The 17,534-nt window shown below is 37.1% G+C and overlaps 1 protein-coding gene across 2 annotated transcripts in view; it reads right to left on the minus strand.

The window, feature by feature from the left end:
• Positions 1 to 17,534, minus strand: part of Kif16b (kinesin family member 16B) — a 315,616-nt gene that overhangs the window by 57,742 nt on the left and 240,340 nt on the right. For both annotated transcript variants that reach the window (XM_047540972.1, XM_047540973.1), the window contains one exon: positions 7,582 to 7,671. In XM_047540972.1, the coding sequence (XP_047396928.1) occupies positions 7,582 to 7,671 (90 nt within the window). The remainder of the gene's footprint in view (positions 1 to 7,581; positions 7,672 to 17,534) is intronic.

A 17,534-nucleotide genomic window follows, 5' to 3' on the forward strand; every position in this document is an offset into this window, starting at 1 on the left:
TTTCCTGTCTTTCTTTGGTGCTACATTGGGGAAATCGCTTGGAGAATACAGAAGGTGATAAATGGTTCCATCAGCATGAACTGAAAGTCCACATACAAATTAAATAACCTCTTGCCTAATTGTTTCCTTCCCTCCCATTGGTATTTACGGGGCACCCAGAGAATGCCAGAACAATTGCTCCAACACAGTAGTCTTCCATTTTCACTCAAAGTCTCTCAAAATATTTCTCTAACTCAGCTTTACAGGGAGAAGGAAGCCCCTTTAGGGATGCATCTGACTGAGGCTAATTGTGTTTGACATTTGGATACTCTAGTGACTGATTTTTTTCACAAACTGTGATGACTTAGTTATGATATATAGGCAGGCAGCGTGGCCTATTCAATGTAATGTATATTCTCACCAGGCATGGACATTAAAAGTTCCCTTAACACTTGTTTTGACTACATTTTACTAGACTAAATGCCCCATTTTCATTGTTCATTCTTTGGCTTCTAAGCAGACCAACACAAAATTGCTTCAGAATCACTTCTAGCCAAGAACATTATAAAAAAGGTCCTCAATGATTAATTCCAATTAACCCCTTTCACTATGAGAATAGTCTTCTAAGAAGTTAGGCACTGGTCTTGGCCTACTCCTGTAACTATAACAAAATACCTTAGACTGAGTAATTTATGAATAAAAGAACTTTATTGCTCACAGTTCTTGAGGCTGAAAAGTCCAAGATAAAGGGGAAATCAAATCAGGTGCCTGCCACCTTCTGTGTCCTTATACAGTGCTAGAGGGGAGATAAGCTCTCTCAGTTACCTTGTATTAGGGCACTAATCCCTTTGATCAGAGCTTCACCCTCAGGATCTAATCACCTTCTAAAGTCCCTACTTTAATAGCAATAAATTTGGAATTAGATATTCAGACATAAACTTTGGAGATACACAAACATTTAGTCCATAGTAATTTCCATGAGGTTTAGCACTCAGAAGGGAGAACTCTTTATTAAATGTACTAAAATAAAGTTCTTTCAAAAATTAGTGGTTGGCATCACTGAACTTCCGAGAAGAGTAGCTCTTTCAAAGAGCCTCTGACTTTCCTGTCCCAAGTCTTATAACTTTCTTAAATACATTCAGAGACTATAAGACCAGTTATCCAAAAGCCACAGGGGGATACTAGGTCTTTACTATTGATTTTAATGGTTAAAAAAGGAATGTGGTTTTAAAAATTTTCCTTTTTCTCTTCAACTTCTAGATAGGCTAGGTTTCTGTATGGAAGACTCTCAGACACGGTGATCTGGATTCACCAGTAAACTTCATGCATATTAGACATAAACAGTAACTCTACCTCCTCTTCAAAGAAACAAAAAGGAAACACTTAACAGGGTTTTGTTCCTGAGAACCAAAACTTGATTGATATTTAAAAGGCTTACACTCATTTTAATGGAGTCAAAAAATACATGGTTTTCATACAGAAAAAAGAACACTGCAGAAAAGGTCTGCGTGATAAAATTTCAAAGACATGCTAATCTGGCAGATGCTGCACAATACTTGATAGTTACTTTCGATAACTCATTTTATCTAAGGCTCTCACAATCTTTTACAAACTGGCTGTGGCATTATCATTTTACAGATGTGGAATTTGAAAACACAGGATTTAATTTGATTAAGATTCCATAGGAGGTCAATGAAAGGGAGCAGAGAATGAAAACCAGAAGGAGCTATTGTCTTGCATAGTACATGTCAGTACATTAAGAGGAAAAATTAATTTGAAATAAAAGGGGAAGCCTATTTGGAATCTGGAAGAAACTGCTAAGGTTAAGAAAAATGAATAACTAAAAATAAAACAATAATTTTAACCACCGGAATAATGTAGCATCTCCAGTGGGAAGTGCTCAGTGCACTCACACAGCACACCTGAAAACAGAACGGGTGTGCACTTGCAAACAAGCTAAGACTGTGAGCAGCTGATCTGTTCTTCTGCATAGAGGGTAAAGAACTTAGTTTTCATTTTTCCTTCACAACATTTTGTCACTGTACAATAAAAAACAGATTACAGTTTTCTTAGTTTTCTGCTTTTTCCTTGTCCTCCACCCCTGACTTACAGTTTTATAAAAGTCAGGGGATTCTTGCCTTGCAATTCATTAACTCATTTTGCTTGTAATAACCCTAAGTTCCTTCTATTTTCTTGAGAGACATATATTATGTGATGGACAGCTCCTTATAGTTTTAACTGGTCTGCGACCCAAGTGTACATAAAGCATCCCTGAGGGGTCATCAGCTGACCAGCATTGTTCTTTTATGGAAAAATTATAGCAAATAATGAACTACAGGAATTTGAGCAAACAGGGAAATTAGGAGACCAGTGTGATGGGCTGACAGATCTGGCTCCATGGGGATGTTAAAGGCCAGACTATGGGGGAAATGACTGGACAGACTCCATTTTGCTCTGAGACTCCATGTTATGTAGGAAATAAGCTTCTCCCATGGGAACACCCCACCTCTGTACCCATCATCAGTTGCTTAGCATGATATGGTTAGCAATACAAAATAACAATTCTTATGTAAAGAAAAATTGCTCTCTTTTGAATCCTATTGCTCCTAAACAATGTACCATGTGAATGGTGATTATGTGGATGTTAGTAACCATTCTTTAGTTTGTACCTAGGTAAGGGTCATTTTGACCCACTTCTCCCTCTGTTGATCTCATGGTGTTAGTTTGTAATTTCAAATCATAGCAACACTTATGATTGATGTGATTTTTGGTATAAGAACCCCTACCAACTCTATGGTTGCTGTTGTTCTCCCAATAGCCTTATTTTGGGGCACTGTGTGACAGTCAGCTGGCTGGCTTAATAAAGACTCTCAAATTTGGACTTCTCAGTGGTGATTGGTCTATTCTTAAGTTGTGCCCCATAACACCAGTTGAATGGTGGTTAAGGAATTCTTAAAACCTTCTCCCAAGGGTGATGATCTTCAGGGCTCATAGTCGACCTACCTCCTGTGTATTCCTTCCTGTTCTTGGATTTTCATAAATTAAGTCTTTAAGAACATTTGAGCAATTATCAGTTTTGGTTTGTTTTTTATTTTTTCACAGAGAAATTTTCCAATCAGAAGATATGTAAGCATGTTCAAGAATGTTCAGAGAAATTATTTCCAACAGCAAAAAACTGGAAACTGCCCAAATGTCTAACAAGAGGATTCTGGAAACTCGATAAGGTGAAATGTCAGTTTTGTTACTAGGCAATGCTGCTTATGGTAAAGATGATCTCCCCACCACCTCTTGATAAAGTACTTCTGGACAGGAGGAATGGCAGCTATATGGTAGGAAGCCTAACTGTTGCTGAGGTGACCAATAATTTCATGTGCCTCTTGTAGAGACTGCAGATTCTGCCAGTGGAGATGTTATACTCCACTGGTAACAGGGCTGGTTCCCTGTGGCATGGGATTCAAAGCTAGAGAAGTTCTTGAACCTGCCCAGGTGGGTCTCCTCTCCATGCATCTAAGCTATTACCTGGGAGAGGTGGGGCAAAGGCTCCTGGACAGCTGTGTAGAATGTGGCAGAATGCTGGGAGGCCCACACCAAGCCTCTGCCCTGTTGGCAAGCAGTGGTTCCTGTCCTGTATCCTTTTTAGGGAACTTGATACAAAGTGTGACCTATAGAAAGCATCTGCTTCTGAATTTATAGTTGGATTCAGGAAGATCTACTGGTAGGCATTACGAACAGTATCTCTGAAAACTAGATTAAGACTAACTTTCACAGTCCCTAGATATATCTTTGAATAATGTCAATCTTTTATCATGAACATGTAATCTATTTGGGGGAAAAAAAGATTACTGAAAGAAAAAAAAAGAATCACCATAAAAGGAACTATCACATCAAACTATTTTAGAGAATATCCTCTGGGAGAACATGGCTAAACTCCAAAAGAAAATGTGAAAGAACAGGATATAATTTTAGACAAAGTTGCAAAAGATTACAAAGATGACAAAAACCAAAGTTTCAAGGTGACAAAAGATTCTCCACCTTGGCATACATATTATAGATTCTTTATATTTTGAATTTCACTGTGCTCTTCAATATTTTTCCAACTTGATCTAAAATCTGGATCCCTGTATGACTAGGAAAATTTAATACATATCATTTTTTAAAAACACGTTATCAAACATTTTGTTACCCTTGCTATAAAGAGAATAAGAATAGTTTTCTACTTTCACAGAAATAATGAGCCTGATCTGGTGAAGGACTTAGGTAAAGAAATGATGTTCCACCTAGCTATCAAACAGTTGTCTGTGGGAGGAAATTTTCAGGATCCTTTTGAATCAACCCTTTGGCTTTCCTGAACAGGTTATGTCTTTAACAAGTAAGTGATTTCTAGGATGTCCTAAGGCCAAATACACTATTTGAAAGTAGTTGATTACTTCAAGATTAACATTACAGACTGAGATGGTAATGATATGAACACTAATGACAGCAATAAAACTTGCAAATTCCCAATAAGCACCTTATTGATCTCAAGACCCAACATACACTTAGCAAGCAAAATAATGTGTATCTGAGCTGCACAAAAGAAACTCCAATTTTACAAATATACGAATGGTATTCAACTTTGTATTTCAACTTCCTTTGGAAAATGTTAAATACACAATGTTGTTCTCCTTTGAAATGTTTCATCTAGATCTAGAATAACATGCTACTATGTTTTTATAGATCATGTGCATTTTAAAACCAAATTTTAATATCATTGTTGGTTTAGAAATGGGAAATGGAGTCAAACTGGTTTTCAAAACTGGCTTCCACAAACGGTTATGTTCCACGCACAGGCATGTTATTCACTTCTCACTCTTAGCTGGCAATGGCCCCTATATTCACAGTGCTGTCAAAAGTATCATGAGATACTAACTAAGCACTGTACTAGGCACATGGTATGCACTCAGGAAAGGGTGAGGAAATGGGTCACAGTCATGGCAATCGAAAGGCAATATGCCATCAGCACAGTTCCCCAGGGCTTGAAACCAGCATGCCTCCTTTCAACACACAGTGTTTGTTTTAGGAGCTTACTACATGGTTTCAAGTCACTGATCACTTATCTCTTCTCTTTGAAATAATATGCACACGTGTGTCTCAGTTCTTTTACATAACTAATTTTTTCCCTTATGATGAAGTAATTATAAGTTACAAATTTGAACTCAACATGGAAAAGCAATTTCCATTCTTGGTTACTATTTCAATTCTGAGTATGTCTTCAGGAAAAGGGACTCCTGTGAGCAGAAGTTATGAATATAATGGTTTGAACACTGAAACTTGGCTAAAAATCGAGACAAAAATAAAGGAATTTTTCTCACTTATTGGTGATCTAAACAATGACTTCTGAGAGGAAGTTCATAATATCTTTTCCCCTTAATCTATGGATATACATCCTTCATCTTTCTTGGTACTTCCAAATCAGTGTTTAAAATCTTCCTCAAATTCAATGTCTAAAATAGAGTTCTAGATTTAAGCTCTTCACTAGCCCAACAATCGGTGTCTATATGGTCATTAAAAAGGTCTTTTAAAAGTAAAAATTGGCTCACTTTCTTACTTGAACACCTTGCAGTGGCTTCCCATGCACTAAGAATATGGTTCAAGGTCTACTTCATAGGCCTCTACCTAGCCCTCTGCCTCATTCCTACCACTCTTGACACTTTTCGCAGGCATTTTTTTCCTAAAACACACCAAACTTGCCCCCACCACCAGGGGCCTTTGCATTTACTGTTACTTCTACTTTAAAGGTGTTCACCTCTAGATTTTCATGCTTGGCTCCATCTCAACATTCAGGTTTCAGCTCAAACCTCACTTATTCAGACAGGTCAGCTTAGCTGGCCCCCTCAAAAGTAGCCTACACAATTTCTATAAGGCACTTAATATATCTGAAATTGCTTTATTGGTTTATTCTCTCTACTTCATGAGAGACCAGCATGTGGCTCTTATTCACAACTATATACACAGTGCAAAGTTGCTCAATCCACACTTGTGAGTGAATAAATGAAGCCAGTTTGATTTTCTTCATTTGATGGTTGCTTAATTTTTAAAAATATGTTTGTAATACACATTTTACTCCTTAAAAAAATTGTACATATGCAATAATCTCTTCATTAATGTTGCCTAGTACCAAGAAATCACTTTGATTTTCAGATCCACTCTCTTTTGTTTTTCTCCTAGTCATCATTTTTTATTTCCTTTCAAAATTTTTTCTTATGGATACAAAGACACAATTTAAAACATTTGGCTCTTTACAATTTGTAAAAACTGAAACATAGTACTCTTTAGAATACATAATTATATATTGCATATATACAAATATATTATGATCTTTTTGTTTTTGGTGGTGGTGCTGGGGATTGAACCCAGGACTTCACATATGCTAAGCTCACTTTCAGAACAAGCTGCTCTTTACATTTAATATGTATATAATATTTTTACTTTTTATTGTCAATATTAGTTTAAGACATGGCATATAAATTACAGAAATGAACTTCATAACTTGAAGGACTGAAGCCTGTTGGGGACACTGAATTGTAATTCCTACCTGAAGCTTCTTCAGTTTTAATAGAATACTAACTAGTGTGACAGCTGAATAATAGAATTTAAGAGACAGCTCAATTTTACCTGGACTCAAGGTTCTTCTAACACATCAAGGAACCATTTTATTTACAGGTATTTCTCTTTGTATTGTAAGTCAGAAAAGAAAGAGCAGAAACCATAATGTTAAGGAAATATTACTTCTTTAATGTGAACCAAATGAGAGACAAAATTCTGACTAATTTATTTTTAGGATGTCATAAACTATAAAAATAGTGCTGAAAATCAATAGTGAAAGCAGGCTAATTAGACAGTGAGTGTTCATTGATTTGCAGTCAGTTAAGACCCAAATTTTCAAAGAGATATACATATACAGACTTTTTATAGTTGAAGTAAAATCATTTTTATCCTCATCATTAGGAAATCACAAATTCATTCTAGGAATACTTTTCTTTGCTTAAAATTATTTCAAAAGCCAGTATTTCTCCAGAAAGGAAAAGATTACTTATATATCAATATACCTTGGACATCTGGTCTCATACTTTTCTGGCTTCTAGATAAATTCGTATTGCTATTTACCTCCCTTCTCCAAATTTGATGGCAAAATAATGCTCATATCTCAATTTCTCATGGATTAGAAGTCTAAGCATGGATATAGTTTTTTAAGAAAAAAAAGGGCAAATCTACACTAAATAATTTTTATTATTATTTCATTGTAATATGCATAGTTGAGAAGTTGCAAATTGATTAAAAAATTTATTTAAAATTCATCATAAAACTTATGAAAACGATGGAGTTAATTTATTATCATTTTCAAAATCTTGCATTCATAAAATTTTTAAATATTGTACAATAGAAATAGAAAAAACAAAAACTAAAAAGCTATCTTTGATAGATGAGTAATTAAAATAAAATTTGGTGATACAAGCTAATACTGAGAGAGAGAGAGAGGTGGGGGACATTGCTAATGCAATCAGCTCATTTACTTTATGAAATGAAATGTTCTTAATTGAAGATAATAGTTTCATAACTTACCTCTGCATACTTTAATTTCAATGTTTTATGCATTTCTCGAAAACGACTGTAACGCCTGAATACAGTCCATGTCTCATCTAGGACAGTAATCTATTAACCAGGCAAACAAAAATGAATCAGCATTAATTAGAAGAAAAAGTAACTAAAAATTTAAAAACATAATTTAAACATTAAATTAAAAATGATTAGCATATACAATTTCTCTAGAATTAAAAACATTAATCTAGTTGCATAAATATAACTTATAAATAATAATTGTACTCAATTAAATGTGCATCTTTGGTTCCCAAATCTTGTTACAAACAGCATGTGGTGGATTTCAGAAGGGCCAAAGGTCACCTATTAATCAGTTACAAAAACTGTCCTTTAATTCTCCACTTGGGCTGGAGAGAGGAAATCCCACAGGATGACCTTTTTGGTACAGTAGTGTGCTCGTACAAAATGTCACCAGAGGCTACCACAGTGCACAGGAGAAAAAAGCAAGAGAAGGAAAGTCAGAGAAAAGAGGAGAGAGAAGAGGCAGGAGGAGGGGGAGGGGAGAGGACAAAGAGAAGGAAGAATATTACTATATCTCTGTGATTATTAGTATATGTGCACAATATATCTTGTCCTTTTTTTAGAGGAACAATTACCAATCTAGCCTTTAGCTAGCCGACTAGGGTGAAATCTCTGCAGCGTATCAACTCATCACAGTAAGAGAGGCTGGCGGACCACACTGGCCTTTAAAAAAAGACCTAAAGCACAGTCTAATGAACCTTGAATTCCCAACTCACTTCCCTCTGTTCTGAGTTCCTGACCCATGTACCCAACTTGCAGACATTTTTCTTTGGATGTTTCCAAGTTGCCTTGTTTTGAACTGTACTTGACATATTCTCCCATCTCAATTCTGGTGTTGTCCATCTCAACGCATTTCACTACCACCTACCACTTCATGCTAGCCAACTAGAGATGCTATCCCTGAACACCGTTCTCTCAACAGCCAATTCAAACAAAGTGCTAGGTAGTGCTCCTTTTACTTCCTAAACATTTCTTGGAGCTCCACTCTTCCATCTTTTGTCATCACTAGCATCTTATTTTAGGCTATTGGGTCTGATGTAAATTTTGCCAGAGTCTCTCCCAAAGTCTACATCAACATTTGCCCCTTCCAATCCCTTCTTTGCACAACTGTCAGGGATCTTTTTAAAATTCAAATCTAATCATTCCACCTCCCTCCTTAAGAACACCTAGTAACTTCACTCTACTCCTAGAAAAGACACAATTTTTTAACCTGAACCCACTACCTGCCTTACACTCATCTTAGGTTCCTCTCTCCTCAGGCGTTTACACTCCTGTTACACTCCCTAAATGCACATCCTCTCCCACCTCAGGGCTTTTTAGTGAGTCATGTCCATGGATGGGAAATCTTGATCTGCACATCAGAGAAATGCCCTTCTTAAATGCAACAGTTCAGCTGGATTCTCTTGCGTGTAAATCATAGGAAAAGAGAAGCAATAATAGGAAAATACCCAGGTGGGTAATTTTATGAGGAGGATCAAGTTTTGAGTCCCAGTTCTTCTCTGGTTCACTCTTTCAAAAGTGTTGAATGAGATGATTTGAGGGTCATACAGGATACACATTTCTTAAAATTTACATCATTCTGGTTCTGTATTCATTTGTTTTAAAATAATGTTTCGATTGTGACAGGTTTCTTATGAGTTCTCTTGAAAAAGATCTTTCCATAAAGAAAAAAAAAAGTGAACATATTTCCAGTAAATTAATAAGTAAATACAAGAGTACAGGTGCTCTGCAGCTGTAGTAAGTCTTCAAGACTAGTATTCAAGTTACTAGGGCAGCTCTGGGCAGCAAAGCTGGTTGCCCTTCCTCTTCAGTTCCCTCCTCAGTAGACCCACAGAGGCATGGTGCAAGGTCAGCACAACCAGCCAGGATGGTGACTTTCTCAGGACCAGAGCACAGCAATGCAAAGTTTTAGCTCAGCACAAACCAGGATCCAAAATGGATCTGGAAGTGCAGTGGGCCTTCTACCTTCCCATGTGGCTGGTTTTCCCTGCTGCTAGGAAAACCCTAAGAGTTCACAGAACCTCACTTGTGCCCTGTGAGGAGAAAGATTCAAGATAGCTCCCAGATAAGACCAAGCTGTATTGAGACTGGATTGCAAACAAAGTTACCAGGAGAAATGTAGGATTCCCACATCACCCAGACTCTGATGCCCCCTGCTCCCTATCCTTATCCTTATTCTGAAATCTTTCCACTGTATTACTTGGACTCAGGTCAATCTTTAGCAAAATACCTTGGATGCTCAGCCTCTGCTGTGAACATCCTTTCAATTTTGCTTTAACTGAAAGGTGGCTCTTCCCCAAGGAACCACTTCCCCAGTAGCCCTCTCAAATAGAAGCAATCAAAAGAACATTTCCACGAGCACACTCAACCAGGTTTGTTCATTTACCACCATCTGTCCTGTACTACATCTTTCTCCTATTACCAGGCAGAAGATGAATTAATGCTCCTATTTAATGGCAACTCTGCGGAACACTGGACTCCAACCCCTTTTGCCCTCTGAAAGGCATGGCAATTAAGAAAAATTAACCATTTTCTTTTCTCTTTGTTATACAAACATGTTTGCTCTATTCCATAATTTCCATGAATATCTAAACAGGTCATTATTTCTGTCATTTAAAACTTCCATCTTGATTTCCCTCTTCCTTCCTGTCATCACTACATTTTTGACCTTTCCATTAAAACAAAACTCCTTTAGAAACATTATTCATGATGTCATCAACTCCTTACTTCTCTTTATCCCTTGGATAAATCTACTCACCACTCCACCCAAATTACTCTTACCAAGGTCATTGGTGATCTCCATATTGTAAAGTCCACTGGTTAACTTTTGGTATTGATTTATGGGAAGGACTTGACATAGTTAATACTTCTCTCCTCCTAAAATCTTTTTCTCTTGGCTTCCAGGTTGCTACACTCTCTTCTTTTCCTTGTTTTCTTTACTGGGATTTCTCATCTCCCTGACCTCTAAACATCAAAGAGTCATAGGGTTTAATCCTGGAACTCATTTTATTTTCTATCTGCACTCACTCCTTTGGTGATCTCATTCATCTCATACCTTGAATTTATATGCTATGACTCCCTGAATACTCATATCTCGCCCCTGAACCCAGACTCATATATCCTGCTGCCTACTTAGATGTCTAATATGCGCTTCAAACTGAACATGGTACACTTATCAAAATTAATCTTACCCGAATCCAATTCCCTTCCCAGTCTCAATACTATCTTCTGTTCATTCAACCCCCAAACATGGCATCATCCTAAATGTTCCTCATTCTCACACCTTACATGCAGTCAGCAAATCCTTTCTGCAAAACTTCCAGAATATGAGAATCTGGCTATTTCTTATTAGATCCACTATTACATCTTCAAGTACCACCATCTCTGGCTCGATTCTTTTAACAGCCTCGCTTTTGATTCCCTTGCTCATGCTCTTGTCCCCCTTCCCACTGTTCCTCTCATTCTTTTCTCAATACAGTCAATATAGTAACCAAAGTGATCTCATTAAAAATTCAATCAGTGTGAAGCCATTTCTTTGCTTAAATGAGAAACTTTCTTGTGTCATGTCACTGAGGCACAAGTTCAAGCCACAGACCTACAAGGATCTTCTCCCTGGCCTCATCTCCAATCACACTCTCCTCGATCTCTCTGGAATCCTTGCTTATTCCAGAATACATCAAATATGCACACAGCAAGTATGGCCTCAGGGACTTTGTGTGTATTACTTTCTTTCTGGAATGCTCTTTCCCAAGTTTTCATATGACTAGTTCCTTTAGTTCCTTCAAGTCTTTGCTCAAAAGTCCCTTCCTTAGTGATGCCTTTCTGAGCTTTTCTATCTAAAATTGCATTCCCCCTTCCCCATTTCACATTACTTTATTCTCTTCCCTAACTTCTTGTACTTAGCACTTCTGATTACTAAACATAGTCTAGGGTTACTAAAATATCTTGATATTTGGTTCTCCTTCCCACTAGAATATAAGTTTCAGGAGAGATCACTGGCATTGTGAAAGAATAGCTGGAAGACCAAGTCCCATGATGAACTTTTCTTAAATATACTCACATTCTTAGTGACTTGAACCAGAAATGTTCCCCAACACACACTTTGAGCAGAAAAGGCCTTAAAATGACCTCAAACAAAATTAAGGCAAGGTAAACTAGACAACTATCCTGTGGGGGCTTTAACCTATAGGCTTCTTCCTCTTTGTTGCTATCACAGCTCATTACCATTGAACCATTTTTTGAAATCTCTTGATTAGTGAAATGGCATTTCAAACCTATCTTACAATTTTGGTGATCATTCTTCTTTCTCATGGTAGCCTTAGGATAGTTCCTTTATAAGGGACACCAATTTCTCTACCAATTTCTCTACCAAACCACATACACCAAATACTGGGAAGGACCAGGATGCAGTTAACTGGTTGAATAGCATTGAGACATAGGCAACAAGAGGAAGATAAAATCCCCATCTAAAGGTACCCCCACAAAGCATCCAATACATCCCTTTCTGTTTTCTTGATAGTAGCTTCTAGTGCTTATAATGGCGCATGGGATGCTTCTATTTTATGCATGTGGAGCTGGGAAGAGAAAAAGATGGTCCAAGGGTGAGAGGGCTTAGTCCATCTGAAGCTTTGTAATATATGTATTCCTTTGAACTGGGCTTAATAAAGTCAGGAAAGGTGCAGAGGGGGCCTATGTTTTACCCATAAACTCAAGGAATCCTGATTTTATTGAAGAGGAAAGGAAACCCTCTGGAACCATCAACCTGATGAATGTAGTGATTCTCAAAAATAATGAAGATCATTACAGGCATATTATGGGTAATGATATTTTTTGCCTCATGTCTTACTTATTTTAATAACCTCACATACACATATCAATGGCTTCTGTCCTCAATATTTCAGTTTACTGTCTAAAACAGTGGTTCTCAAAGAGAGATACCTAGTAAGCAGCATCTGCTTCACTCAGGAACTTCTTAGAAATGCATATTAAGAAGTCTTACTCACATTACTGAATCAGCAGTTTTTGGAGAGAGGCTAAACAATTTGCATTTGAAAAATCTTCTACCAGGGGTTCTGTTGCAGGTTAAAAACTGAGCATCCTTGCTGACATTCACTGTAAGTGTTGCTGCTCCAAAATCAGAGGTAGCCATGTTCCAACAACCTCTCAAGGCCAAACCCTTAGAAAGGCATTTGGAGTCTTTTCTATGCTGACCAGTGCATTAAAAATCTCACACTCCAGACAGCTTCTCAACACAGAATACAGTGTATCCGTAGGTGTTCTGAACATCTTCCTAAGTCACACATCCCTTTCTGTAAGGGGAGGGTTCCTGCTCAGCCTCCAGGGCAGGGTTGATACCACAATTCCTGTCTCAGCAGCTTCCCAGCTCCTCCTCCTTTCTTCCTGGAAGAATCACTTATTCCCTGCTTGGTGGTTTCTTAGCACTTAGTTCATTTCATGATCAGAACACCCATGGATATTGTTATGGTTTACATATGAGGTGTTTCCTTAAAAGTTCATGTGTGAGACAATGCAAGAAAATTCAGAGGGGAAATGATTGGGTTATGAAAGCCTAAACCATTAATTCCCTGATATAGATTAACTGGATGGTACCAGTAAGCAATAAGGTGTGGTTGGTGGAAATCTCACTAGGGGCATGCCTTTGGTGTTTATATTTTGTCCCTGGTGAACAGACCTCTCTGCTTCCTGAGCTGCTTTCCTCCACCATGCACTTCTACCATCTGTTATGATGTTCTGCCTCACCTCAGACCTAGAGCAATGAAATTGGTCATCTATGAACTGAGACCTCTGGACCATAAGTGTCAAATATACTTTTCCTCTTCTAAAATTGTTCTTGTTGGGTCTTTTGATCACAGTGGCAGAAAAGCTAACTAAAATAGATATTAATGATATAATTAAAATGTACTAAATAATTTACATAGCAAATGCTAATTATGTGTCTCTCTACCTTACAAGATTTTAAGACTTCTAAGGGAAAAAATCATCTGCTTTTGTTAGTAATTGGTGGGGGTGTGGGGCATGGGGGGGTGTGAACTCTCATTGTAGAGATAAACTTACACTGAGTACCTACTATTAAACCTATAATTATTTTGCTTTTGAAATCAAATAAGAATTCAGGATTGGTACAAATCATTTAAAGTGGAGAATGGGGCCTGCTGAAGTCTTGCTTGCACCTACTCTGTTCTGGTGATTTCTTTAAAGTATAGGTTTTTTTCTTTAACTGCATTAAGAATATGGTGCATTCTTGATAGATTTGTAACACAAATTTACAGTGATGCATAAAGAGATTTCCAGTCTTCACCCTTGAGATTTTCACCTGGATGCAGCTTAAATACAGAATGAAAAAGTCTCAAGCTTCTTACTTTATGTATTGAAGTCCTCCCTTGTTTATCATCACATAAACAAGATGAGAACAATGTTGATGAAGATCATTAGCAATCATCTCAGAAATGGTAAGGGGAATGTGTGTAATTTCTCTGTAGGAAAATGATCAAAATCCCATCTCTATCACAGAAACTCACCACTTCTTGAGCCAAAGAAGTTTGGAAAAGATACACAGAAAGGCAAAATACACATTAAAATCCTATTTTACCCCAAATTAAATTGGGCATGGGGTGGGATATTAGTCTAGAGGGAAGGAATAGGAGGTCAGTACAACTTATATATCAGACCTAAATACTCAATTATTTTCTTTAATATGGAGAATGTGAGGTATCATTACGTATATCTTTTAGGAACAAATTCATTACTTCTCTCTGAATGGTTTTGCTGATACGAATCCATCTTTCCTGGGTCATAAAATGATCAACTGCAACTTAAACACCATAAACACGTCCATAAGATGGACTGCATTTACTGATAAACAATTCTCAATTGAGTGCTTCCTGCAAATTTATGTTACAGACATATTTTGCTCGTTTAAGGATTGTGTTGATTTTAAGATCTGTCATCAGTATATATTTGCTTGTGTGCATCTATCTGTGTCAAGAGCAGAATCAACAGCTTTTCCTCCAAAGAAAAACACTCTGACTGGGCCCCATTTAAACAGTTACTTGTAGAATTTTCTTCAATAACATCTTTTAATAACATTTTGGGGAGCTATCTCAAGTACACTTATTTTAAAAAATTCTTGTAATTAGAAATGGTTTGGAGGAAATTGTCTAATACTGATCTACGTTTAAAAAGTTTTATCAGACTTTTGCAAAATAAAGTTTTATGCAATGATGTAACTATGAACATATTTGAGGAAACATGAAATAAATTCCAAATGTATGTATCTGTATAGTAAAAGCATTAATGCATAAGACCGAACTAAAAACTCCTCAGACATGGAATATGAAAACTAATACTCTCCAAGCTGGTGGTTCCCAAAGTAAGGGAGGCAAGGTGTTCCATGGGGGATGGAAAGACTGAAATTTCTATTTACAGTATCTTAGTCATTTCGTTTCTACTTTTGAAAGTGTAATACAATAAATAATAAGTACAATTAGTTAATGTTATGCTTTCTAAATAAATAAAAATTATTGGCTGTGCCTGCTCAGTTTTTCACTGATAATCATGTGTGAAAAACATTCAGGCAGTACTACTCTTAAGCTGTGGCTGCAAAAAGTTAAGTTCATGAAGGCCCCATCATTTTCAAGATGTTAGAATCTAATTCATTAATTCTACTCAATCTCTTATGTAGCAACATAACTTTAAACGTGTTTGGAGAAACACAAAATACATTCCAAATGTATGGATCTGTATGATAACATGCATTAGTGCATCAGGTTTATTAAAATCTCTTCAGACAACTGTTGCAAATGGAACTAAGCCTGGTGTGATAAATGAAGCCAACATCCCATCAAGCATAGCAATATCCCATAGAGATGACAGCCTGCCAAAGATTACTCCCAGTTTTGATCTATCTCCAAGATCACCAAATCTGTCATCAAGGACCAACAGTACCAATGCTTTCTGATTTCCAGTATGCACATGTATCCCATGGGTCTTAAGTCTGCTGGGTGTTTCCACTGAAGTCTCTTCCTTATCTCCCAGATTCCTTCTTTCCTTCTGGATTGGACACCCATGGGACCCAGGTTAGATACTGGACTATTCTACCTGCTCTTGGGGTTAGAGCACCTCAAAATCCCTTTTGATGGAGCCCCTCAGAACAATTCCCCAAATCAGGCAGCCTATGGTGCACTCTTTCTGTCCTTTGCAAGACCCACCACTGCTGCAGACAACCCCCAAGGAAGGCAGGATGCAGTTATATGAAATATAAGCTATTTTATTCAGCACAGTCATACCTTGAAAATTCTTTCAGATTACATTCTCTGTGATGAGTATTTCAAAATGTTGTGGATTTTCAGTTGTCACAATGATCTTGTTTTACTGGAATGATTAAGGTCCCCAAGACCAACTCCCTGAGCATCCTTTTGGGTTCTCCCCAAATGATGCTGCTACATATGACATTCATCCTCCTTCCTTCAAAAGTTTTCCATCTTCACTTAATTTCCTTATTTATTTCAATCCAAGAGTTCCTAAAGTTAGCCTCAAACTCTATTACTTCCTGTGATCAACACATCACTTGTACTTTTCTATCCTTAGAATATTTATTGCCTAGAATCCACTCAATGACATCCACCCATTCTTTCAAGGAAACAAAAATATAAGTCTACCTTTTTAAAAAAAATCTGTTCTTACTAGTTATACATGACAGTAGAGTGTATTTTGATATATCATACATATATGGAGTATAACTTCCCATTTTTCTGGTTGTATATCATGTGGAATTACCTTTGTTGTTTACCCATATATACATATAGGAAAGAAATGTCTGATTCATTCTACTATCTTTCCTATTCCCAGTAACCCTGTATAAGCCCACTTGTTCTATGCTGTTTGATTTTTCTGCATGTGATTTTCTTCCCCCACTCAGCTATCCCTTGAATGAAGTACTTATTAATTTTCTCTGTTCCCCAATATATTAATGTATCTAATGTGGTCTTTTAAAAATATATATTGTAAGTATCACATAAATATTTGCTAAATAATAAATGAATGAGTAATAGAGACAAGCTCAGAGTCTCTTTTCAATAAACGTTTTAAAATTACATTCTCCAATTCCTTTTCTCTCTTGAACTGTGAGCAGAATGACCTGCATTTTTGTCCTTTTCTGACTTATCTATAACTATTTAAAGTTTTTAGAAAGTAGGCATTGAGGAAGATAAGGAAGAGGGCAAAGAATTGAGGAGCAAAGCATTTATCAAAATCCTTTTGTAGAGAACATTCTGTTGATTTAGAAGAAACACTGTGATAAATGATTTGAGGATAAGAATGGGTACAGATGAGTATGAGGCTTATAAATAACATATCAAGAAACAAAAGGTGGTCTCTAGATTGCCTTTAAGAGTGTGGAGTCTACTGACCTAGACTTTCCAGTTCCTGAGTGCCATGGTCCTTTAGGTACAGAGTTTGGGAATGAGAGCCAAGCCAAATGGGCTGGAGCTCAATTCCTTGGCTTAGTAAGGGGGCACAGTTGGAGCTCCCAGAAATATCTAGGAAGGATAAATGGAAAAGCTGGTGCTATGGGAGGACACAATTGTCTAATGAGATATTTTAAGTTATCTGCTCAGACATGTGCAATTTATCTCCTCTCTCACTCTTCCAGGGAAACTTCAGAAATGTTCACTTATTTCTCTTTGTGGTGAATCCAGAGGAGGGCTGTGCTCTGTTAGCCAGGTAGACACAAGGAAAAGAGACTGTGTCCATCAGCCATCTAAGAGCTCTGGAGAAAAAGGAAAAACTCCCATCTGGATCATTACAACAACCGTATAACTAATTACCACACTGAGAAGGCATCCCCTCTCAACTGCAGTGGGTCCCACGAGCCAGGA

Source organism: Sciurus carolinensis, chromosome 2 (genome assembly GCF_902686445.1).
Source record: "Sciurus carolinensis chromosome 2, mSciCar1.2, whole genome shotgun sequence".
NCBI classification, from domain to species: Eukaryota; Metazoa; Chordata; class Mammalia; order Rodentia; family Sciuridae; genus Sciurus; species Sciurus carolinensis.